This window comes from Protomyctophum bolini (genome assembly GCF_963924005.1).
Source record: "Protomyctophum bolini genome assembly, chromosome: 23".
NCBI classification, from domain to species: Eukaryota; Metazoa; Chordata; class Actinopteri; order Myctophiformes; family Myctophidae; genus Protomyctophum; species Protomyctophum bolini.
The window spans coordinates 23,974,510-23,993,759 of NC_137884.1; the positions used below are offsets into that span (position 1 = coordinate 23,974,510).

Genomic DNA, 19,250 nt, shown 5'->3' on the forward strand with positions numbered 1-19,250 from the left:
GACCTGAGATCAGATTGTAAAAAATGTCAGTCGTTCTTCGATTTAAAAAAAAATAGCAGACCTACAAGCTCGTAGCGCGCCACTCGGTGGCGCGCTACGAGCTTGTAGATCTGCTGTTTTTCAATAGCTAAAGCATAACATGATGCTATAACACCAAAAGGGGTTCCCGTTCAGAATGGGATAATTATGGACATAATGAACATAATTCACTTTACAATCTATAATAGGCCTGCTTTGATGTGGATGTACATATGATTGAACAATCGGCATAATCAACCATATCAACGTAAAACATGTTTATCACATGATTATAATATAAATTAGACAACCCGTTACATTACATTATTGCTGCTGCTGTTGCTGCTGATGATTTATTTTTAAATTATGTTTTATAATTATCCACTAACATTATTTTGCATCATGTGAATATAAATGCATGATGTTAGTTGCATTCAGTTTACAAGGTTAATGTGAATGCATTAGCACTGATTATATTTCATTGTTGTATATTATTTCTTCTTTTTTCATAAATTCAGCGCCCACGGTTTGGAACATCCCCCTCTGCTGGTAGGAATCTGAAAGTCAAATTAAATCGCTGTCAAAAATATGATTTGTCTGTCTGTCCGTCCAATGATTTGTTGATATAATTAAATTTGAGCTTAGTTTAACCCATTTTGACCTGAGATCAGATTCTAAAAATGTCTTCTACATCCTGACAGTTTTCTGAAAAAGCTAAAGCATAACATAATTCCCGCACAAAATGGCTTTCGGCTTTATTTTTTATATTTTTTTATGGAGGGCCAGACAGTAGGCTGACAATGGGGGGGAGAGAGATGGGGGAGTGACATGCAGTAAAGGCCGTCGGGATCGGGAGTCGAACCCGCGGCACACTGCCAGATTGGACTACCGGGCCAAGGTGCCTGGACCGCTGAGCTCACGGCCCAGGCCGACATGTGGGATTCTTACTCGAGTGGTGACCCATACAAACGGATCCGTGTCCCACAAAAAATACACACAGTTTGGGAAATAGTGGCCTATTGGTCTGGTCACTCTTCCGGTGAAAACAGATTAGTACCATAGCACTGATCAAATGCAACAGCATTAGAGCTATGGACCAGAGCTATATAGGTTTAACGCATTTAAACCTGAAGTCGATTCTACAATTGTCTTCTAAATCTTGTTTCTATATCAGTCGTTCTCAAACATCTTTTACGTCAAGGACCCCCAAAAAGATATGTATTTGACCCTCCATCTGAAAATATGTTGTTCCATTTCGGTGTAAACATGGTTTAAATGTAACCCTACGTACGATCTGTGTAAACGTGGTTTAAATGTAACCCTACGTGCACTCTGTGTAAACGTGGTTTAAATGTAACCCTACGTACAATCTGTGTAAACATGGTTTAAATGTAACCCTACGTGCACTCTGTGTAAACATGGTTTAAATGTAACCTACATACGATCTGTGTAAAGGTGGTTTAAATGTAACCCTACGTACAATCTGTGTAAACATGGTTTAAATGTAACCCTACGTGCACTCTGTGTAAACATGGTTTAAATGTAACCTACATACGATCTGTGTAAAGGTGGTTTAAATGTAACCCTACGTACAATCTGTGTAAACATGGTTTAAATGTAACCCTACGTGCACTCTGTGTAAACATGGTTTAAATGTAACCCTACGTACACTCTGTGTAAACATGGTTTAAATGTAACGCTACGTGCACTCTGTGTAAACATGGTTTAAATGTAACCCTACGTGCACTCTGTGTAAACATGGTTTAAATGTAACGCTACGTACACTCTGTGTAAACATGGTTTAAATGTAACCCTACGTGCACTCTGTGTAAACATGGTTTAAATGTAACCCTACGTACACTCTGTGTAAACATGGTTTAAATGTAACCCTACGTGCACTCTGTGTAAACATGGTTTAAATGTAACCCTACGTGCACTCTGTGTAAACATGGTTTAAATGTAACGCTACGTACACTCTGTGTAAACATGGTTTAAATGTAACCCTACGTGCACTCTGTGTAAACATGGTTTAAATGTAACCCTACGTACACTCTGTGTAAACATGGTTTAAATGTAACGCTACGTGCACTCTGTGTAAACATGGTTTAAATGTAACCCTACGTGCACTCTGTGTAAACATGGTTTAAATGTAACGCTACGTACACTCTGTGTAAACATGGTTTAAATGTAACCCTACGTACACTCTGTGTAAACATGGTTTAAATGTAACGCTACGTACACTCTGTGTAAACATGGTTTAAATGTAACCCTACGTACACTCTGTGTAAACATGGTTTAAATGTAACGCTACGTACACTCTGTGTAAACATGGTTTAAATGTAACGCTACGTACACTCTGTGTAAACGGCGTCTGGCAGGCCAGGCAGCTCCTCTCGGGCGTGGCAGGGCTGTCCAGGCGGAATGGACCAATCAGAGAAGAGTTTCGGCGGGCGTCGCCCACGGCGTCCTTGATGGCGTAGAAAACAGCCGCGCCCAGGAAGAGGATGGGCTCACCTATACCCTGTGTGACAGGAAGAGGAGGAGTTGAAACAGGAAGAGGATGGGCTCACCTATACCCTGTGGCAGGAAGAGGAGGAGTTGAAACAGGAAGAGGATGGATCCGCGGGGGGGAATGCAGTCGCCCAGAGGCAGTACGGCAGTCAAGAGTTACAGGTACAGAGTAAAGAGAGTAAGCAAGAAGCACCGTCAATACAGGACAACGGTATATACAAGTAAGACGCGCAAATGCGGGAAGCGAACGCAGATCGTAAATTGCAATAACAATTAGAAGAAATTACGAATTAGTGAGAAGTGTGTAGTACTCATGTCACCATGACTCAGCCATAACCATATAAGGAGTCCCCAAAGCAGCTATACGTCCAAATATGGAGTGTTGCATCAATCACAAACAAATCACTCAGCTCCATATATGGGCACAAAAGCGGGACAGACACACAGACAGACATGATCTACTAGGTCTCATAGTTAGTGCTCACTGCGTTCGCAACAATAGTACTGTATGTCTTGCACTATGCAAGAAAACAACCACAAGGTTACAGTGTCTCACCGTATGCCATCGTAAAAAGATGGGTTCACCCTGGAAATGTAATAACTATGACCCTGGAAATGTAATAACTATGACCCTGGAAATGTAATAATTATGACCCTGGAAATGTAATAATTATGACCCGGCCCTCGCACCCCTGCCCCCTGGCACCCGTTAGGTGCAGAGCCTTAAGTAACTCCAATGAATGACGAGGACTTTTAACCAGACAAATGAGGCGACTCACAAGTAGCTACGACACGCAGGTCACAAGTTATGACAAAACATAGACAGACGAGAATCTCAAATCAAAAAATAGCAACCAATCAGAATGGGGGGCCTTAGAGAAGTGGATAGCGTGAGGGTTGGGTTCGTATACCTTAGAGGAGTGGATAGCGTGAGGGTTGGGTTCGTATACCTTAGAGGAGTGGATAGCGTGAGGGTTGGGTTCGTACCATAGAGGAGTAGATAGCGTGAGGGTTGGGTTCGTACCTTAGAGGAGTGGATAGCGTGAGGGTTGGGTTCGTACCTTAGAGGAGTGGATAGCGTGAGGGTTGGGGTTCGTACCTTAGAGGAGTAGATAGCGTGAGGGTTGGGTTCGTACCTTAGAGGAGTAGATAGCGTGAGGGTTGGGTTCGTACCTTAGAGGAGTGGATAGCGTGAGGGTTGGGTTCGTACCTTAGAGGAGTAGATAGCATGAGGGTTGGGTTCGTACCTTAGAGGAGTAGATAGCGTGAGGGTTGGGTTCGTATACCTTAGAGGAGTAGATAGCGTGAGGGTTGGGTTCGTACCTTAGAGGAGTGGATAGCGTGAGGGTTGGGTTCGTACCTTAGAGGAGTGGATAGCGTGAGGGTTGGGTTCGTACCTTAGAGGAGTAGATAGCGTGAGGGTTCCTACCTTAGAGGAGTAGATAGCGTGAGGGTTGGGTACGTCGGGCAGCAGGTAAACGTTGAAGCTGAGTGGCGCGTCGCAGACGGCAGGGATCTTGTACTGAGACGGACCTCTGGTGAGCAGGACGCCGTCGGGGCTGAACCTCAGCTCCTCCAGGGTGTAGAGACCCACGCCCTGCAGGAACGCTCCTTCTATCTGGAGTGTACATACAGACGCAACATGAACGCCCCTTCTATCTGGGAAATACACGCAACCTGAACGCCCCTTCAGTCTGGAAAATACACGCAACCTGAACGCCCCTTCAGTCTGGAAAATACACGCAACCTGAACGCCCCTTCAATCTGGAAAATACACACACAGATATATAGGGATTATTAATTGTTTAATTCCCTGTAATCGGGGGCTAAATGTAGCAACCTTTAGCATGTCTGGCTAACGGCCGATGTAATCTACCTAAAACCGGCTGAAATCTGCGTGTGTATCGCTGCGTAAAATGCGATATTTGGGGCTTGATTAGAGCTTAATTTGACTTGGTTATTAAAATAAACGATGATAGCTTAGCATCCCGGACATCTGACAACACAAAAAGCAAAAAAGCTAGCGGATGTTGTGATCCGTTGAACCGGAAGTGATATCGCCAGATTCGCTCTGATTGGTCAAAATCAGCATAATGGTGAAGTTATCGCCACCATCAGGACTGGGTATAATACTCTGTCTGTCTGTCTGTCCGTCCTGGTGAACCGTCTCACCTGTCCGATGTCCACAGACGGGTTGATGCTGCGACCGATGTCCACCACGATGTCTGTCCTCAACGTCTAGACAGAGACAAAACATTACTGTACATCTGTGTGTGTGTGTGTGTGTGTGTGTGTGTGTGTGCGTGTGTACTGTGTGTGTGTGTGTGTGTGCACACGTGTGTGTGTGTGTGTGTGTGTGTGTGTGTGCATTAATAACTTGTTCTCACTATACAATTTCCAGTTACACGAGGTGTAATGTGAAAGGTACAATGTGTAATCCGTTTACTCTGTAGTCTCCAGTCAGACAGTCCAGTTCCACCTCACAGCAGGCTGTTCCGTAGGTGAAATATGCGTACGGTTGACCCTCCATCTGCTCCCAGTTCATGTAGCAGTCTGGACCTCTACACACACACACACACAAACGCACAGAACCAGAGTTTTGGCCAGGATCTTCTCTCTTTTATCAAAGAGTGCATTGAGGGACTCTATAGCATGGAGCCCTCATTCAGCGTCATTTTGACAATGATTGCACCTCGTTCACTAAATCATCATCTCAATGTCACTAAAATCTACTCTCAAAACAAATTAATACCTCAATGTCACTCAAATCTACTCTCAAAACTAATTAATATCTCAATGTCACTCAAATCTACTCTCAAAACTAATTAATATCTCAATGTCACTCAAATCTACTCTCAAAACAAATTCATATGTCAATGTCAATAAAATCTCTCAAAACAAATTCATATCTCAATGTCAATAAAATCTACTCTCAAAACAAATTCATATGTCAATGTCAATAAAATCTCTCAAAACAAATTCATATCTCAATGTCACTCAAATCTACTCTCAAAACAAATTAATATCTCAATGTCACTCAAATCTACTCTCAAAACAAATTCATATCTCAATGTCAATAAAATCTACTCTCAAAACAAATTAATATCTCAATGTCACTCAAATCTACTCTCAAAACAAATTAATATCTCAATGTCAATAAAATCTACTCTCAAAACAAATTAATATCTCAATGTCACTCAAATCTACTCTCAAAACAAATGAATATCTCAATGTCACTCAAATCTACTTTCAAAACAAATTCATATCTCAATGTCACTCAAATCTACTCTCAAAACAAATTCATATGTCAATGTCAATAAAATCTACTCTCAAAACAAATGAATACCTCAATGTCACTCAAATCTACTCTCAAAACAAATTCATATCTCAATGTCACTAAAATCTACTCTCAAAACAAATTAATATCTCAATGTCAATAAAATGTACTCTCAAAACAAATGAATACCTCAATGTCAATAAAATCTACTTTCAAAAAAATTAATATCTCAATGTCACTAAAATCTACTTTCAAAACAAATTCATATCTCAATGTCACTAAAATCTACTCTCAAAACAAATTCATATGTCAATAAAATCTACTTTCAAAACAAATTCATATCTCAAGGTCACTAAAATCTACTCTCAAAACAAATTCATATGTCAATAAAATCTACTTTCAAAACAAATTCATATCTCAAGGTCACTAAAATCTACTCTCAAAACAAATTCATATGTCAATAAAATCTACTTTCAAAACAAATTCATATCTCAATGTCAATAAAATCTACTCTCAAAAGAAATTCATATCTCAATGTCACTCAAATCTAATCTAAAACAAATGAATACCTCAATGTCACTCAAATCTAATCTAAAACAAATTCACATCTCAATGTCACTCAAATCTAATCTAAAACAAATTCATATCTCAATGTCACTCAAATCTAATCTAAAACAAATGAATAAGACTACTAGGCGTACCTGTAGAATCCAGTAAAACAAATGAATAAGACTACTATAACTAGGCGTACCTGTAGAATCCAGTAGCGGACAGGCTGATCTTCTGAAAGAACGCTGCATTCACCTGACCGGAAGTACGGCATCAGTACAACGACATCATTATGACATCACTATATGACATCATCACGTTGGACAGGAACGCCGTCCAGGAGAGGACAGAGGTTCTACGTCAAAGTGTTTGTCCCGGGACCCTCATATCAGGGGTCCTTGGGCAGCACAATGAGTGAATATAGCATCAAAATAGTCTATAACGTAGTTAGTTAACTACCTTCTGCGGTATCTTACACTTTGGGTTACAGTTACTGAAAATGTAATTGGTCGCGTTACTTTGTGTGAAAAGAACCGACAACTTCACAGGATTTACCCATTTTGGGGCAGGAACCCCTTTTAGGTGTTAGCATTATGTGTTATGCTTTATCTATTGAAAAATAGCAGATCTACAAGCTCATAGCGCGCCACCGAGTGGCGCGCTACGAGCTTGTAGTTCTGCTATTTTTGAAAAATCTTAGAGCTTATACTGACATAGAAACATAGCATAATCTGATCTCAGGTCAGAATGGGTTAAAGGTTCATTGTGATCTGACTAGGCCTACTACTCTCACACTTCCTGATCCACTCACCACAGCTGTCTGTGGCTTCCAGGGACGGCTCCAGGTGTGTGTGTGTGTGTGTGTGTGTGTGTGTGTGTGTGTGGGGGGTATCATTTTTCATTGTAGTATACAATAACACACTGCATTCATGTTTCGTAACGTATGTATAGTGGCAGTGATTCTGCAATGAATCAATGCCCGCCTGTGTGTGTGTCGCTATGTGGCAGCCACAGTGGGGTGCCCCTCACTTTACACAAGTGTGATTCTTTTCCAGTGTGAACACTATAATTAACAGTATATTTTAAACATCACGTTTCAATATCAACGCTATATCTGCCTTGCTTCAACGTACCCAGCTTTCCCAGGATCCTTTTGGTTTCTCCTTCCTGATTGGCTCGAGTCGTTGGTACAGCGTCTGACAGGCATTCTAGGGGGGGGGAGAGAGAGAGAGAGAGAGAGAGAGAGAGAGACAGAGATTTTTTCAATGAGTACATTTTATTAGCCTGGTTTACAGCCTGATTCGTTGCGTTCTGTGAATGTGTGAATGTTTGTTTTGTCACAGAACGCAGTGAATTACGCTGGAAACCAGGCTAACATTGTATTGCAGCTTATTGCCGTTCCTTAACGGATAGTGCTCACACACACACTGTTCCGCTGGATTCAAAGCTTAAGGCATTGTTTAATTAATACAGTATAATCTGCTTATTTCCCCGACGTACACAGAAGAATGGATGGACGCAACGGGGTCACCTGCTTATGACGTCTACAGTATAGCACATCAGAACAGTGAGAACACCACAGTTTAAAGTACCTTGACAAACTAAAGTACATTGACAGTTAAAGTACCTTGACAGTTGAAAGTAACTCAGCAGTTTAAAGTACATCAACAGTATAAAGTACCTTGACAGTATAAATATAGTACCTCAACAATTTAAAGTACCTTGACAGTTGAAATAAAGTACCTTGACAGATTAAAGTACCTTGGCAGTTTAAAGTACCTTGACAGGTTAAATAAAGTACCTTGACAGTTGAAAGTACCTTGACAGTGTTTTAAACATTGTTATAATTTAGCTATTGAAAAATAGCAGATCTACAAGCTCATAGTGCGCCACTCGGTGGCGCGCTATGAACTTGTAGGTCAGCTATTTTTTTTTAATCGTTAAAAAGTGCATCAAATCTTTCCGAAAATTGTCATGATTTATATATATATATATATATATATATATATATATATTTTTTTTTTTGTCAGGCCTGAATGGGTTAAAGTACCTTGACAGCCATGCCGTTGGCGTCGGTTCCAAAGGAGGCGGCGGAGGGACAGGTGTTTGGAACCGTGTTGGTGCTGGTCTCGGAGATGTACACCTTAGACAGGGGGATGTGGAGCTCCCTGCTGGCCACCTGGCGTCATTACAACATAATACAACAACGTTATTAAAATCGACGATCTCCGAGCTCACAGTGGGACGACGTGGAGACCCTGCAGTACCTGTTGCATCTTGGTGTGGACTCCCTGACCCATCTCCGTTCCTCCGTGACTGACCAGAACAGAACCGTCTTTGTAGATGTGGACTAGAGCTGCAGCCTGCACGCACGCACGCACGCAACCGCACACACACACACACACACACACACACACACACACACACAATTAACACCAACATTAATGAAGTGCATTTTTATAGCGCTTTTCCAAGTGCTCAAAGCGCTTTACAGTGGTTCATTCATTCATTCATACATTGGGAGGTGAAGTGGCGAACAGTCGACGCCAGCGTCCTCACTTCCCACATTCACACACCAACGGTGGCGAGCTCACACCGACCGACTCATTGGAGGCAATGTAGGGTTCAGTGTCGTGCCCAAGAACACTTCGACATGTGGACAGGAGGAGCCGGGATTCGAACCGCCGACCCAGGGATCATTGGACGACCTGCTCTACCTGCTGAGCCACAGCCGCCCAAACATTAACACCAACGTTAACACCCACGTTAACTGACACAAATCAGGAGACAGACAGACAGACAGACAGACAGACAGACAGACAGACAGACAGACAGACAGACAGACAGACAGACAGACAGACCTGGTTAAGGAAGCTCTCTGCAAAAGCGACTCCATATTTAATAGGAATCATTGCCATTCCCCTCTTCCTCCAGAGGTGGCGCTGGTTGAACTGTTCAGTGGCCAGACGTCTGGCCTCGTAGTCTGACCTGAGTTTAAACAAAACAACTCATCTCATTGGTCCGTTAAAATTCATCATTTAAACAACACCTCATGTCATTGGTCAGTTTAAATCATCATTTAAACAACGCTTCATCTCATTGGTCTATTTACATCATCATTTAAACAACACTTCAAACAACACTTCATCTCATTGGTCCATTTACATCATCATTAACACAATGAGTGACGAAGCTGGTATGGCGCTTGGGTGCCGGGGATTTCTGGCCATTCCACTATGACGTGCATCCGCTTTTGGCTTCCATCTTGAATGCAAAAGTATTAGCGTCAATGCTATAGCGAGCTAAAATGAGGTCCATACTAGCTCTGGAAAACGCCAATGTTCCCATCGCGTACAACCCGATAATCAGAAGAGACCTCCGAACTTCGCCGATCTGTTCAAAGCCACGGAACAGCGCTGTAGTTTCAGAGAAAACTACAGCGCTGTAGTTCCAGAGAAAACTACAGCGCTGTAGTTCCAGAGAAAACTACAGCGCTGTAGTTCCAGAGAAAAAAGGCCTACAAAGACGCGGCCTAAAACAGGAGCCAGTGTGGTTGAGTGACTACAAACGGGCGCGGGAGGGGCCCTAGCAACCGTGCGTAGCAACCAGAGCGCTTCAAAGAATGAAACACAGTGAGGCAATGTTCTAGCGATATTAAACGCCTTCAAGAGCGCCCCCCAATAGTTGTCTAATGTAATGTTGTCTAATGTCTAATAGATCAGAATATACAATATTAAAAGACATAAGATGTGATAATAACAGACCTGACTTTGCACTCGCTCCAGCATTTCTGAAGGTTGTCTGCATCAAACGCCATCTTGTAGTGAGTGAGGGACGGCCCGCTGTACATGTTCACCTCACGCACCTACATACACACGCATAAGGTTACTGTACATGTTACTGTACATGTTCACCTCACGCACCTACATACACACGCATAAGGTTACTGTACATGTTACTGTACATGTTCACCTCACGCACCTACATACACACGCATGTTACTGTACATGTTCACCTCACGCACCTACATACACACGCATAAGGTTACTGTACATGTTCACCTCACGCACCTACATACACACGCATAGGGTTACTGTACATGTTCACCTCACGCACCTACATACACACGCATAAGGTTACTGTACATGTTCACCTCACGCACCTACAGTATACACATGCATAATGAATGAATGCATGGATTTTATTTGTATAGCACCTTTCCAAACATATAGTTACAAAGTGCTTTACAGACAGGTTATAAAACAGTAATCATGAAAAACATCAAAAAAACAAAGCATAAAAAAAAAATCAGAGACAATAAAACATGAAGAAAATAACAGGTCAACAGAACAATTAAAAACAATATTAGGAAAAACACTTGGCATACAGATGCGTTTTTAAAAGCGTTTTAAAAGAAGGCACTGATTCTGCTAATCTCAGAGACAAAGGCAGGGAGTTCCACAGCAAAGGTGCCCGAGCCGCAAAGGCCCGGTCACCCAGAGTGACCAGACGCGTTGCAGGAGGAACTATCCGATGACCTGAGGCAGCGCACAGGGTTATGGGGTTGCAGGCAGCAAATCTGTTATATAAATGGGAGCTAGACCATGTAGAGATTTAAAAGCAATCAATACAATCTTAAAATCAATTCTGTAGCTCACAGGGAGCCAGTGAAGAGTAGCTAAAATAGGTGTGATATGTCCACGTTTTCTCGTGTTGGTGAGAAGGCGAGCCGCAGAGTTCTGCACCATCTGGAGGCGAGATATATTTTTCTTGCTCATACCAGAGTATAATTATTGAGTTACAGTAATCCAGTCGTGAAGATATGAACGCATGTATACGGTTAACCTATCAAATCAAATTAAGTAAGGTAATAAGGAAGGTAATAATTAAGGTAATAACCTCGTGCGCGGGTCGTCCCAGCACCGCGGCTACGTCAGTGATCATGTTCTCCAGGACCATGATGCTTTGCGGCACGCCAAAGCCCCTGAACGCCGTGTTGGACGGCAGGTGAGTGCGACAGGCCACGCCTCTCCCACGCAGGTGAGGGATGTTGTAGGCGGAGTCAATGTGAAGCATGATCTTCTCTACCACCTGACAGACAGACAGACAGACAGACAGACAGACAAGTTGATGGATGGATGGGCCAAGTAGGTAGGTTGGTGGGTACACTGCGCAAAAAGCATGGAATACGGATGTGTATATTACAGGAAACTTCCGTTAAACTTTCCGACAAACTCCCGAATTGTACCATCACATCTGTATATTACTGTATATTAACTGTATATGCCCGCTAAACTTGAGGTTTACTTTTAACTCCTCTTTTCATGCAGTGGTAGGTAGGTAGGTAGGTAGGTAGATATATATGTATGTATGTATGTATGTAGGTAGGTAGGTAGGTAGGTAGGTAGGTAGATATATATGTATGTATGTATGTATGTATGTAGGTAGGTAGGTAGGTAGGTAGGTAGGTAGGTAGGTAGATATATATGTATGTAGGTAGGTAGGTAGGTAGGTAGGTAGATATGTATGTATGTATGTAGGTAGGTAGGTAGGTATGTATGTATGTATGTAGGTAGGTAGGTAGGTAGGTAGGTAGGTAGGTAGATATATATGTATGTAGGTAGGTAGGTAGGTAGGTAGGTAGGTATGTATGTATGTATGTAGGTAGGTAGGTAGATATATATGTATGTATGTAGGTAGGTAGGTAGATATGTATGTATGTATGTATGTATGTATGTAGGTAGGTAGGTAGATTGAGGTAAACACACCAGTAGAGATTCATCTATGGTGTTCCCTGCGTAGGTAGATATGTATGTAATAGGTAGGTAGGTAGATTGAGGTAAACACACCAGTAGAGATTCATCTATGGTGTTCCCTGCGTTTGTAAAATACTGGATGTCAGCAGCTTGGATCCGCCCATCATTCATAAACCCCACCTACAACACAACAACCAATCAAAACAAAAAAACAACCATTATACCATGCATGACGTAAAATGTCAGATTATTATAGGTCATGTTTGATGGCAATATTAACAACAACAACAATACCTTGTACTGTCCCAGGACAGGGTGTCGACCTCCGGTGATCAACATGTCCTCTCCTCTCTCTAAAACACACCGAACGGGACGACCTGTCCTGGAATAAAAACACATTCACTATTGGAAAGAAATGTGTAACTAACTGTTGCCCTGAATGTTTCAGAGAGAAAAATACTTGAAAGCAGCTGTCTCGTGTTTCCATCCATAACAATGTGAGCTGTCTCTTTTCTATTCACATCAATGTGAGCTACTCGTACTGTACCGAGAGTACGAACTAATGCCATCCGGTAGGAGGTATAGAACTCCACGATGTGTATATAATAGATTCAAACACTCTTTTGTTCCCCTGTCAACTAAAATGCTCAATCAGGGATTGCTATAGTTGCACTTTATCAAGGGAATGTGTGCAATATCTCTGTTTTGTGTATGTGGGTGTTTCATGGTGTTTTTTCTTTTTGTATGTGAACATGTCTGTTATTTGTATGCAGCTGTGACTCTGTCTCCAAGACAAATTTCTCCCAAGGGAGACAAATAAAGATAACCTTGAACCTTGAGCTGTCTGTTCACCATTCATATCAATACTAAAGAGATGATGAATGCTAGGGTGATAATGTACTTATATGATGCTACAGGGGTGATGGTTGCTTCATATGATGCTACAGGGGTGATGGTTGCTAGGGTGATGATAACATACTTATATGCAGCTACAGAGCAGATGGATGCTAGGATTGCGGTCTTGGTGACCTTTCCTCCAAAAGCTCCTCCCAGTCTTTTCACGTGAACGCTCACTCTGTTAGACGGGATGGCCAGCGTCTCAGCGATACACTCCTAAAAACACGTTCAAAAATACGTTAAAACATTTTATAAACATGACTCTGGACAGGATGGCCAGCGTCTCAGCGATGCACTCCTAAAAACGCGTTAAAAAATACATTACTCTGACGTCGACATTAAAAAAATTCTGAAATACCTATGTTTCTATATCAGTGGTGCTCAATATTTCATGTCAAGGACCCCAAAAATTATCTGTATTTGGCCGCCGACCCCCCTCTGAAAATATGTTGTTCCAAGGACCCCCCCAGAAGAAAAGATTTGAGCTAAAAAGGTTCGCTCTGAAAGAATATATATATATATTCAAAGATTTGCACTACATTTTCACGATTTTTGACCTACAAGCTTGTAGATCTGCTATTTTCCAATAGCTAAAGCATAACATAATTCTTAAAACACCAAAAGGGGTTCCCGTTCACGTTAACAGCTTTAAACATGCTCAAATATGTTGACGTTAGACGTTAGAAACATGTTAACTGCCACGTTAAAACATGTAATAAACAGGTTATAGTCTGACTTTGGACAGGATGGTCAGTGTCTCTGCTACACAATCCTTAAACATGTTAAAAGCATGTTGAAATGCAGGTTCATCATAACATGTTAATAAACATGTTAACACCATTAAAAAAACATAAAGATGTCAAAACATGTTAATTAATACACATTGACTTATGTACCATACACACAATCTATACATCTACAATATATGTTACACAAAATATATCCAAAAGTCAGAGATCTTTTTGTGCACAGCTGCATTCTGGGACCTTACCATTAGCTTTAGAAACGGGTAGATTCATTGGTACTCCTGAAGAGGACAGAGTCTGTCTAGTGTGTGATTTAAAAGAAATTGAAAATAAAATTCATCTTTTGTTTTACTGCCCATTATATGAAGAATTAAGACATGTATTATTTTGTAAAATGACAACCATCTGTGCTGACTTTTTCTGGTTGGAGGACTATGAAAAACTGGAATTTTGTTTTAGGAAAGGTACTTTTGCTTTGGCAGACTTTTTATGCAGGGCGTGGGAAATGTTTTGTTTGTGTAAAAAAAAAAAAAAAAAAAAGAAAAGGGAATACCTCAACAAAACATATCTGTTTATTGTACACAATGCAATATTGAATGCAATGATATGGTGTGTCCTGTAAGCCCATGTGGGCTGGGCGCCTTTGGTGCATGACACAAAAATAAAGAAATCTATCTATCTATCTAGAAAATCTATCTATCTATAATAATATTTATTGCAGATATATAGATCATGTGGATGGAGGTTATTGGGCATGTAGATCATACAGTAGACCTGCATAGGCCTACCTGTGTATAAGCAGGATACTGCGTGGACACCTACCTGTGTATAAGCAGGGTACTGCGTGGACACCTACCTGTGTATAAGCAGGGTATTGTGAGGACACCTACCTGTGTATAAGCAGGGTACTGCGTGGACACCTACCTGTGTATAAGCAGGGTACTGCGTGGACACCTACCTGTGTATAAGCAGGGTACTGCGTGGACACCTACCTGTGTATAAGCAGGGTACTGCGTGGACACGTATGCTTTAAATTCGTTGTCTTCCCCAACGGGAAGGATCAGCATGCTCTGTGTCTCCATGTAGAAGTGCTCCTGGCCGCCGATTGCAATCTGTCCTGTTAAAAATAAATTATTATTAATAACAATAAGTAGTAGCAGTAGTGATGTAGTCACTCCCGCTATACCCCTGGCTCGCAGAGTATGTTTTTGTGTTGAAAATGTATTGATCAATACTGTCTTAGCATCACCTCATGTAAGAACTGTGTTTAAAAAAATGGATCAATCAACCCTACGATTCCGTCAGGTGTGTGAGACTCTGTGTCGTTTATTACACGGAGTTACATTTGATACATTAATTAATTAATGCATTACATTTATGAACTCTGTGGCGGTTAAGAATCAAAACAAAACAAAAAAAAAACCTCTCAGACAAAAGCATTTCCCAGATTGTTTAGATTTGGTGACATGGAAAGAGAAACCCTGTTTACACGGGCCTACATTTTTAATCGTTGACAAGCAATACATTATTATGTTAATGTACATGTATACTATCACATTAGCTTCATAAACATGATGGATGGACTGTGTGAAAGGCCTCCATAATGTTAATGTACATGTATGTATACCATCATATTACCTTCATAAACATGATGTACATGTACCGTATACCATCATATTACCTTCATAAACATGGTGGACGGTGTGAAAGGCCTCCGTAACGTTTCCTCGCTCGATCATTCTATGAGGTTCAAAGAAGGACTTCCTCTCAATGGCTTCCTGTTGAACACACACACACACATGATCCCACCCTTCATTCTGATTGGCGGAGTAAACCCAGACACACCTAACGCCTTATCGCTGCAGCTATATACGTTCTAGTTTAAGATACAAACTTTATTGATCCCGCCACAGACATTCAGTTGCCAAAGACAGTACAGCAGTTTAAATAAAAAGTAAAAACAATACTAGGGATGTGCCAGTCTGTATCTCAACCTAAGGAACATGGAGGCGATATTGGCAATCTTGACCAATGTGGCAATGAGGCATCTATTTTTTTTTAATATCCATGTTCTTAACCATTTACATAGAAAGGTAGACACCTCCTCCGACTCTGTATCTGCAGGCGCCAAGCCGCGCCATGTTGGAAATGGCAAACTGTCTATCAAAGTATCTCTAGGTCGTCCTCAGACGAGCCCTCCATCGTCGTTTCCAGTCATCTCGGTTCTCCATACATCCGGCCAGTTCGTTGGTACTTTGCACTCCTGCATCGCTCTTGAGTACATCCACGTATGTTAGTGCGGGCGTCCTCGTGATCGATGCCCGTGTGTTGGTTCCCAGAGCACCAGTTTGCTGGCTGGCAGTAAAGTAACTACTGGCCAATCACAGTGTGTCTTGGCAAAATATAGTCCAGTCAGGACAACTCATGAATGGAATATATAGTTATTGAATATAAAATGAGGGAAGCGAGAAATTAGAAATTGTGCGAGAAAGAAGAAATGAGGTCCTAAAACTTCTTAGACTGAGAAATATTTGTTCTTGTCCTCAATTAACAAGCAAACGTTTCGGTCCTAAGACCTTCGCCAGTGCTACATAATATAGTACTGACGAAGGTCTTAGGACCGAAACGTTTGCTTTTTAATTGCACTTTGAGCACAGAGCACTTTAAGAGCATGAGTCTAAGAAGTTTTACTTCTATTTTCTATATGCTGAGGCGGGTGAGCGAGTCTTTTCCTGTTTCCCTCATAAGTTTCCCTTATGTTTTTGAGACCACCGCTACCGTAGTCAAGTTTGAAAAAAAAGGGACGAAAAAAGGCGCAACAGTTTTCTCAGTGCTTGAATATAAAATGAGCAATATATTTATTATGGTTTAGTGATGAATTGGTTCACTGATCAGGCACATAAGCAGCAGATCCAAAACGACAGGTGGTAGCTGGGCTGTAGGAGGGGTTTCTCTATCTATGCTCATTACTGTACACTACTGACCTCTAGTGTTGATAACTGTGCAGTGCGTACCTCCAAGGTGAATATGGGGTCAGGCAGGTCCTCGTAACGGATCTTCACGGCTGCAGCTCCTCGTTTGGCGTGGGCCTTGGTGTCAGCGACCACCGCACAGATCATCTGCCCCACGCACGACACCTGTCAGAAGATACAACAATTTAGCTCCTGATGTGCTGGTTGGTACCTTGCATGGCTTCCGCCGCAATCGGTGTATGAATACAGTGTGTGAATGGGTGAATGTAAGGCACAGTCTATGTAAAGCGCCTTGGATAAAGGCGCTATATAAATGCACCATTTACACACACACACACACACACACACACACACACACACACACACACACACACACACACACACACACACACACACACACACACACACACACACACACACACACACACACACACACACACACACACACACACACACACACACACACACACACACACACACACACACACACACACACACACACACACACACACACACACACACACACACACACACACACACACACACACACACACTACCTGGGTGTGTGCCAGCAGATCTTCATGGTATCCAAACATGGTCCTGACTTTCCGACCTGGAATGTCTGAGTGTCTGATGATGTCAACAACACCTGGAACCCGTAGAGCCTCAGTGACGTTCACCTCTCTGTTAATACAATACAGATAGGGCATAGCAGTGGCAGCCATTTTCTGGTTCCATCTCAGTGACGTTCACCTCTCTGTTAATACAATACAAACAGGGCATAGCAGTGGCAGCCATTTTCTGGTTCCATCGTTCCAGACACCATTCTTTTTCCCCCCCAAAAAACCAAAACATGTATTCATTATTTTGATTCATGACCAAAAAACATGTGATTCTTTGGAAGAAAAAAAATACAAAATATAGTATATATATTTAAATTATATATATTTAATAATATATACACGTATACAATGTAAAAACTCACAGAATCAACAGTTTTATGGTCATGGGTGGCTTGATTATAGGCTTGAAATAAATGTTCTATGGGAATAGGGTCTGGAAAGATCGAACCAGAAAATGTTTTTGAAAACATTTGAGCTAGAAATAGACTAGCAGTAGGACCCAGACTAGCAGTTTTGTCTTCGCAGACGAGCAAGGCTGGGACCGAGGCTAAGCAGTACCCGGAAATGGATTCCATTTGATCAACTCACTTCCTCGTTTTCCGACAGCGCTCCAGCCCTGCATGCTGGGCAGACGCAGCCAGCGCAAATACTTTTTTTTGTCGTGTTTTGGATCAATTTATTAATTATTTATGTTAGGTAGCCCATGTAATAAGCGGGATAACATCTGGCTAGGTGGTCATTGTCGGAATTCAGTATTTAAGTCCGACGTCATTTTGTAGTGCTACGTTACGTCCGGGTCCAAGTGGCACCAGCTCCCGTCCGCATCCCATTGTAAATAGAATATCTAAACGCATGAATCTTTTTACAATGACGTTATTTTTCAGAAAGGAAGCCATTGAGGGTTAAAATGGGTCTTAATGCTTCCAACTCGAGTAGAATTATTAATGTTTTGTGCAAGTGTCCATGATAATAAAAATATATTATGTGGAGACAATTAAAACTATTATTATCATTATTATTGAAGGTGGCAACAGTCCATTTGCTCTGTAAAATATTTCGGGGACATATTTAGAATGCGTGCAGGCTTAGTATGTTGAATCTAGTTTGCATTAATGAGGATTTAGTTGACACAATAAAATAAAATGGCGATAGTATCCAGTGTGGGGCAGACGGCCTGTCACAGCCGGATTTGGGAGAGCAGCAGCTTTGTTGTTGCGAGGAAAGCGGTAAAATGAGACTTTCGTGGTTGTTTTCGTCTCAGATTTAGTCCGACGGAGCGTCACAGTATAACTCTATGGGGACACAAAAGCGACACAAAATTAGGACCCGGAAGTATCTCTGGAGGGGGCGCTCACGTCACAGCTAAAATACTGAATATAATTCACCTTCAGGGTGAATTTACTGAAATATCTCCCGATAATGACCACCTATAGCCAGATATTATCCCTTACATAAATCCTCATGTTTGAGCTCAAAATGCATTTTAACCCATTCTGACCTGAGATCAGATTCATAACGAGGTTTCCACTGGACACACACTGGTCTGATGAACCCATTCTGACCTGAGATCAGATTCTAAAAATGTCAGTCGTTCTTCGAATTTTTCAAAAATAGCAGACCTACAAGCTCGTATCGCGCCACTCGGTGGCGCGATATGAGCTTGTAGATCTGCTATTTTTCAATAGGTAAAGCATAACATGATGCTAACACCAAAATGGGTGCCCGGTCAGAATGGGTTAAGGAACCCACAAATGTTCCGCTGTGCGGCCCCCCCACACAAAATCCTTCTACAGTTGTGGCCCCCGGCCTAATAATCTAGTTTAATATCCCTACATTAACCTGTACATACATGATGTTAGCATGTAGTAGTCTTACATGTTAACATGTAGTAGTATACATGA

General features: G+C 41.7%; 1 protein-coding gene across 5 annotated transcripts in view; it reads right to left on the reverse strand.

Annotated features, from left to right (window-relative positions):
* Positions 1-343: 343 nt before the first annotated feature.
* Positions 344-19,250, reverse strand: part of aox6 (aldehyde oxidase 6) — a 42,742-nt gene continuing 23,835 nt past the window's right edge. For 4 of the 5 annotated variants that reach the window (XM_080756898.1, XM_080756899.1, XM_080756900.1 and 1 more), the window contains 19 exons: positions 17,284-17,410; positions 16,769-16,891; positions 15,436-15,532; positions 14,747-14,871; positions 13,091-13,224; positions 12,406-12,493; positions 12,205-12,291; positions 11,255-11,446; positions 10,120-10,220; positions 9,217-9,343; positions 8,623-8,718; positions 8,406-8,534; positions 7,489-7,563; positions 6,558-6,610; positions 4,976-5,090; positions 4,702-4,767; positions 3,959-4,147; positions 2,372-2,539; positions 344-575 (listed from right to left, as the gene is read on the reverse strand). In XM_080756898.1, the coding sequence (XP_080613024.1) occupies positions 525-575; positions 2,372-2,539; positions 3,959-4,147; positions 4,702-4,767; positions 4,976-5,090; positions 6,558-6,610; positions 7,489-7,563; positions 8,406-8,534; positions 8,623-8,718; positions 9,217-9,343; positions 10,120-10,220; positions 11,255-11,446; positions 12,205-12,291; positions 12,406-12,493; positions 13,091-13,224; positions 14,747-14,871; positions 15,436-15,532; positions 16,769-16,891; positions 17,284-17,410 (2,143 nt within the window). In that variant the 3' untranslated portion in view covers positions 344-524. Of the gene's footprint in view, positions 576-2,371; positions 2,540-3,958; positions 4,148-4,701; positions 4,768-4,975; positions 5,091-6,557; positions 6,611-7,488; positions 7,564-8,405; positions 8,535-8,622; positions 8,719-9,216; positions 9,344-10,119; positions 10,221-11,254; positions 11,447-12,204; positions 12,292-12,405; positions 12,494-13,090; positions 13,225-14,746; positions 14,872-15,435; positions 15,533-16,768; positions 16,892-17,283; positions 17,411-19,250 lie in introns of those variants that run through there. The other variant, XR_013963505.1, reaches the window with a different exon arrangement.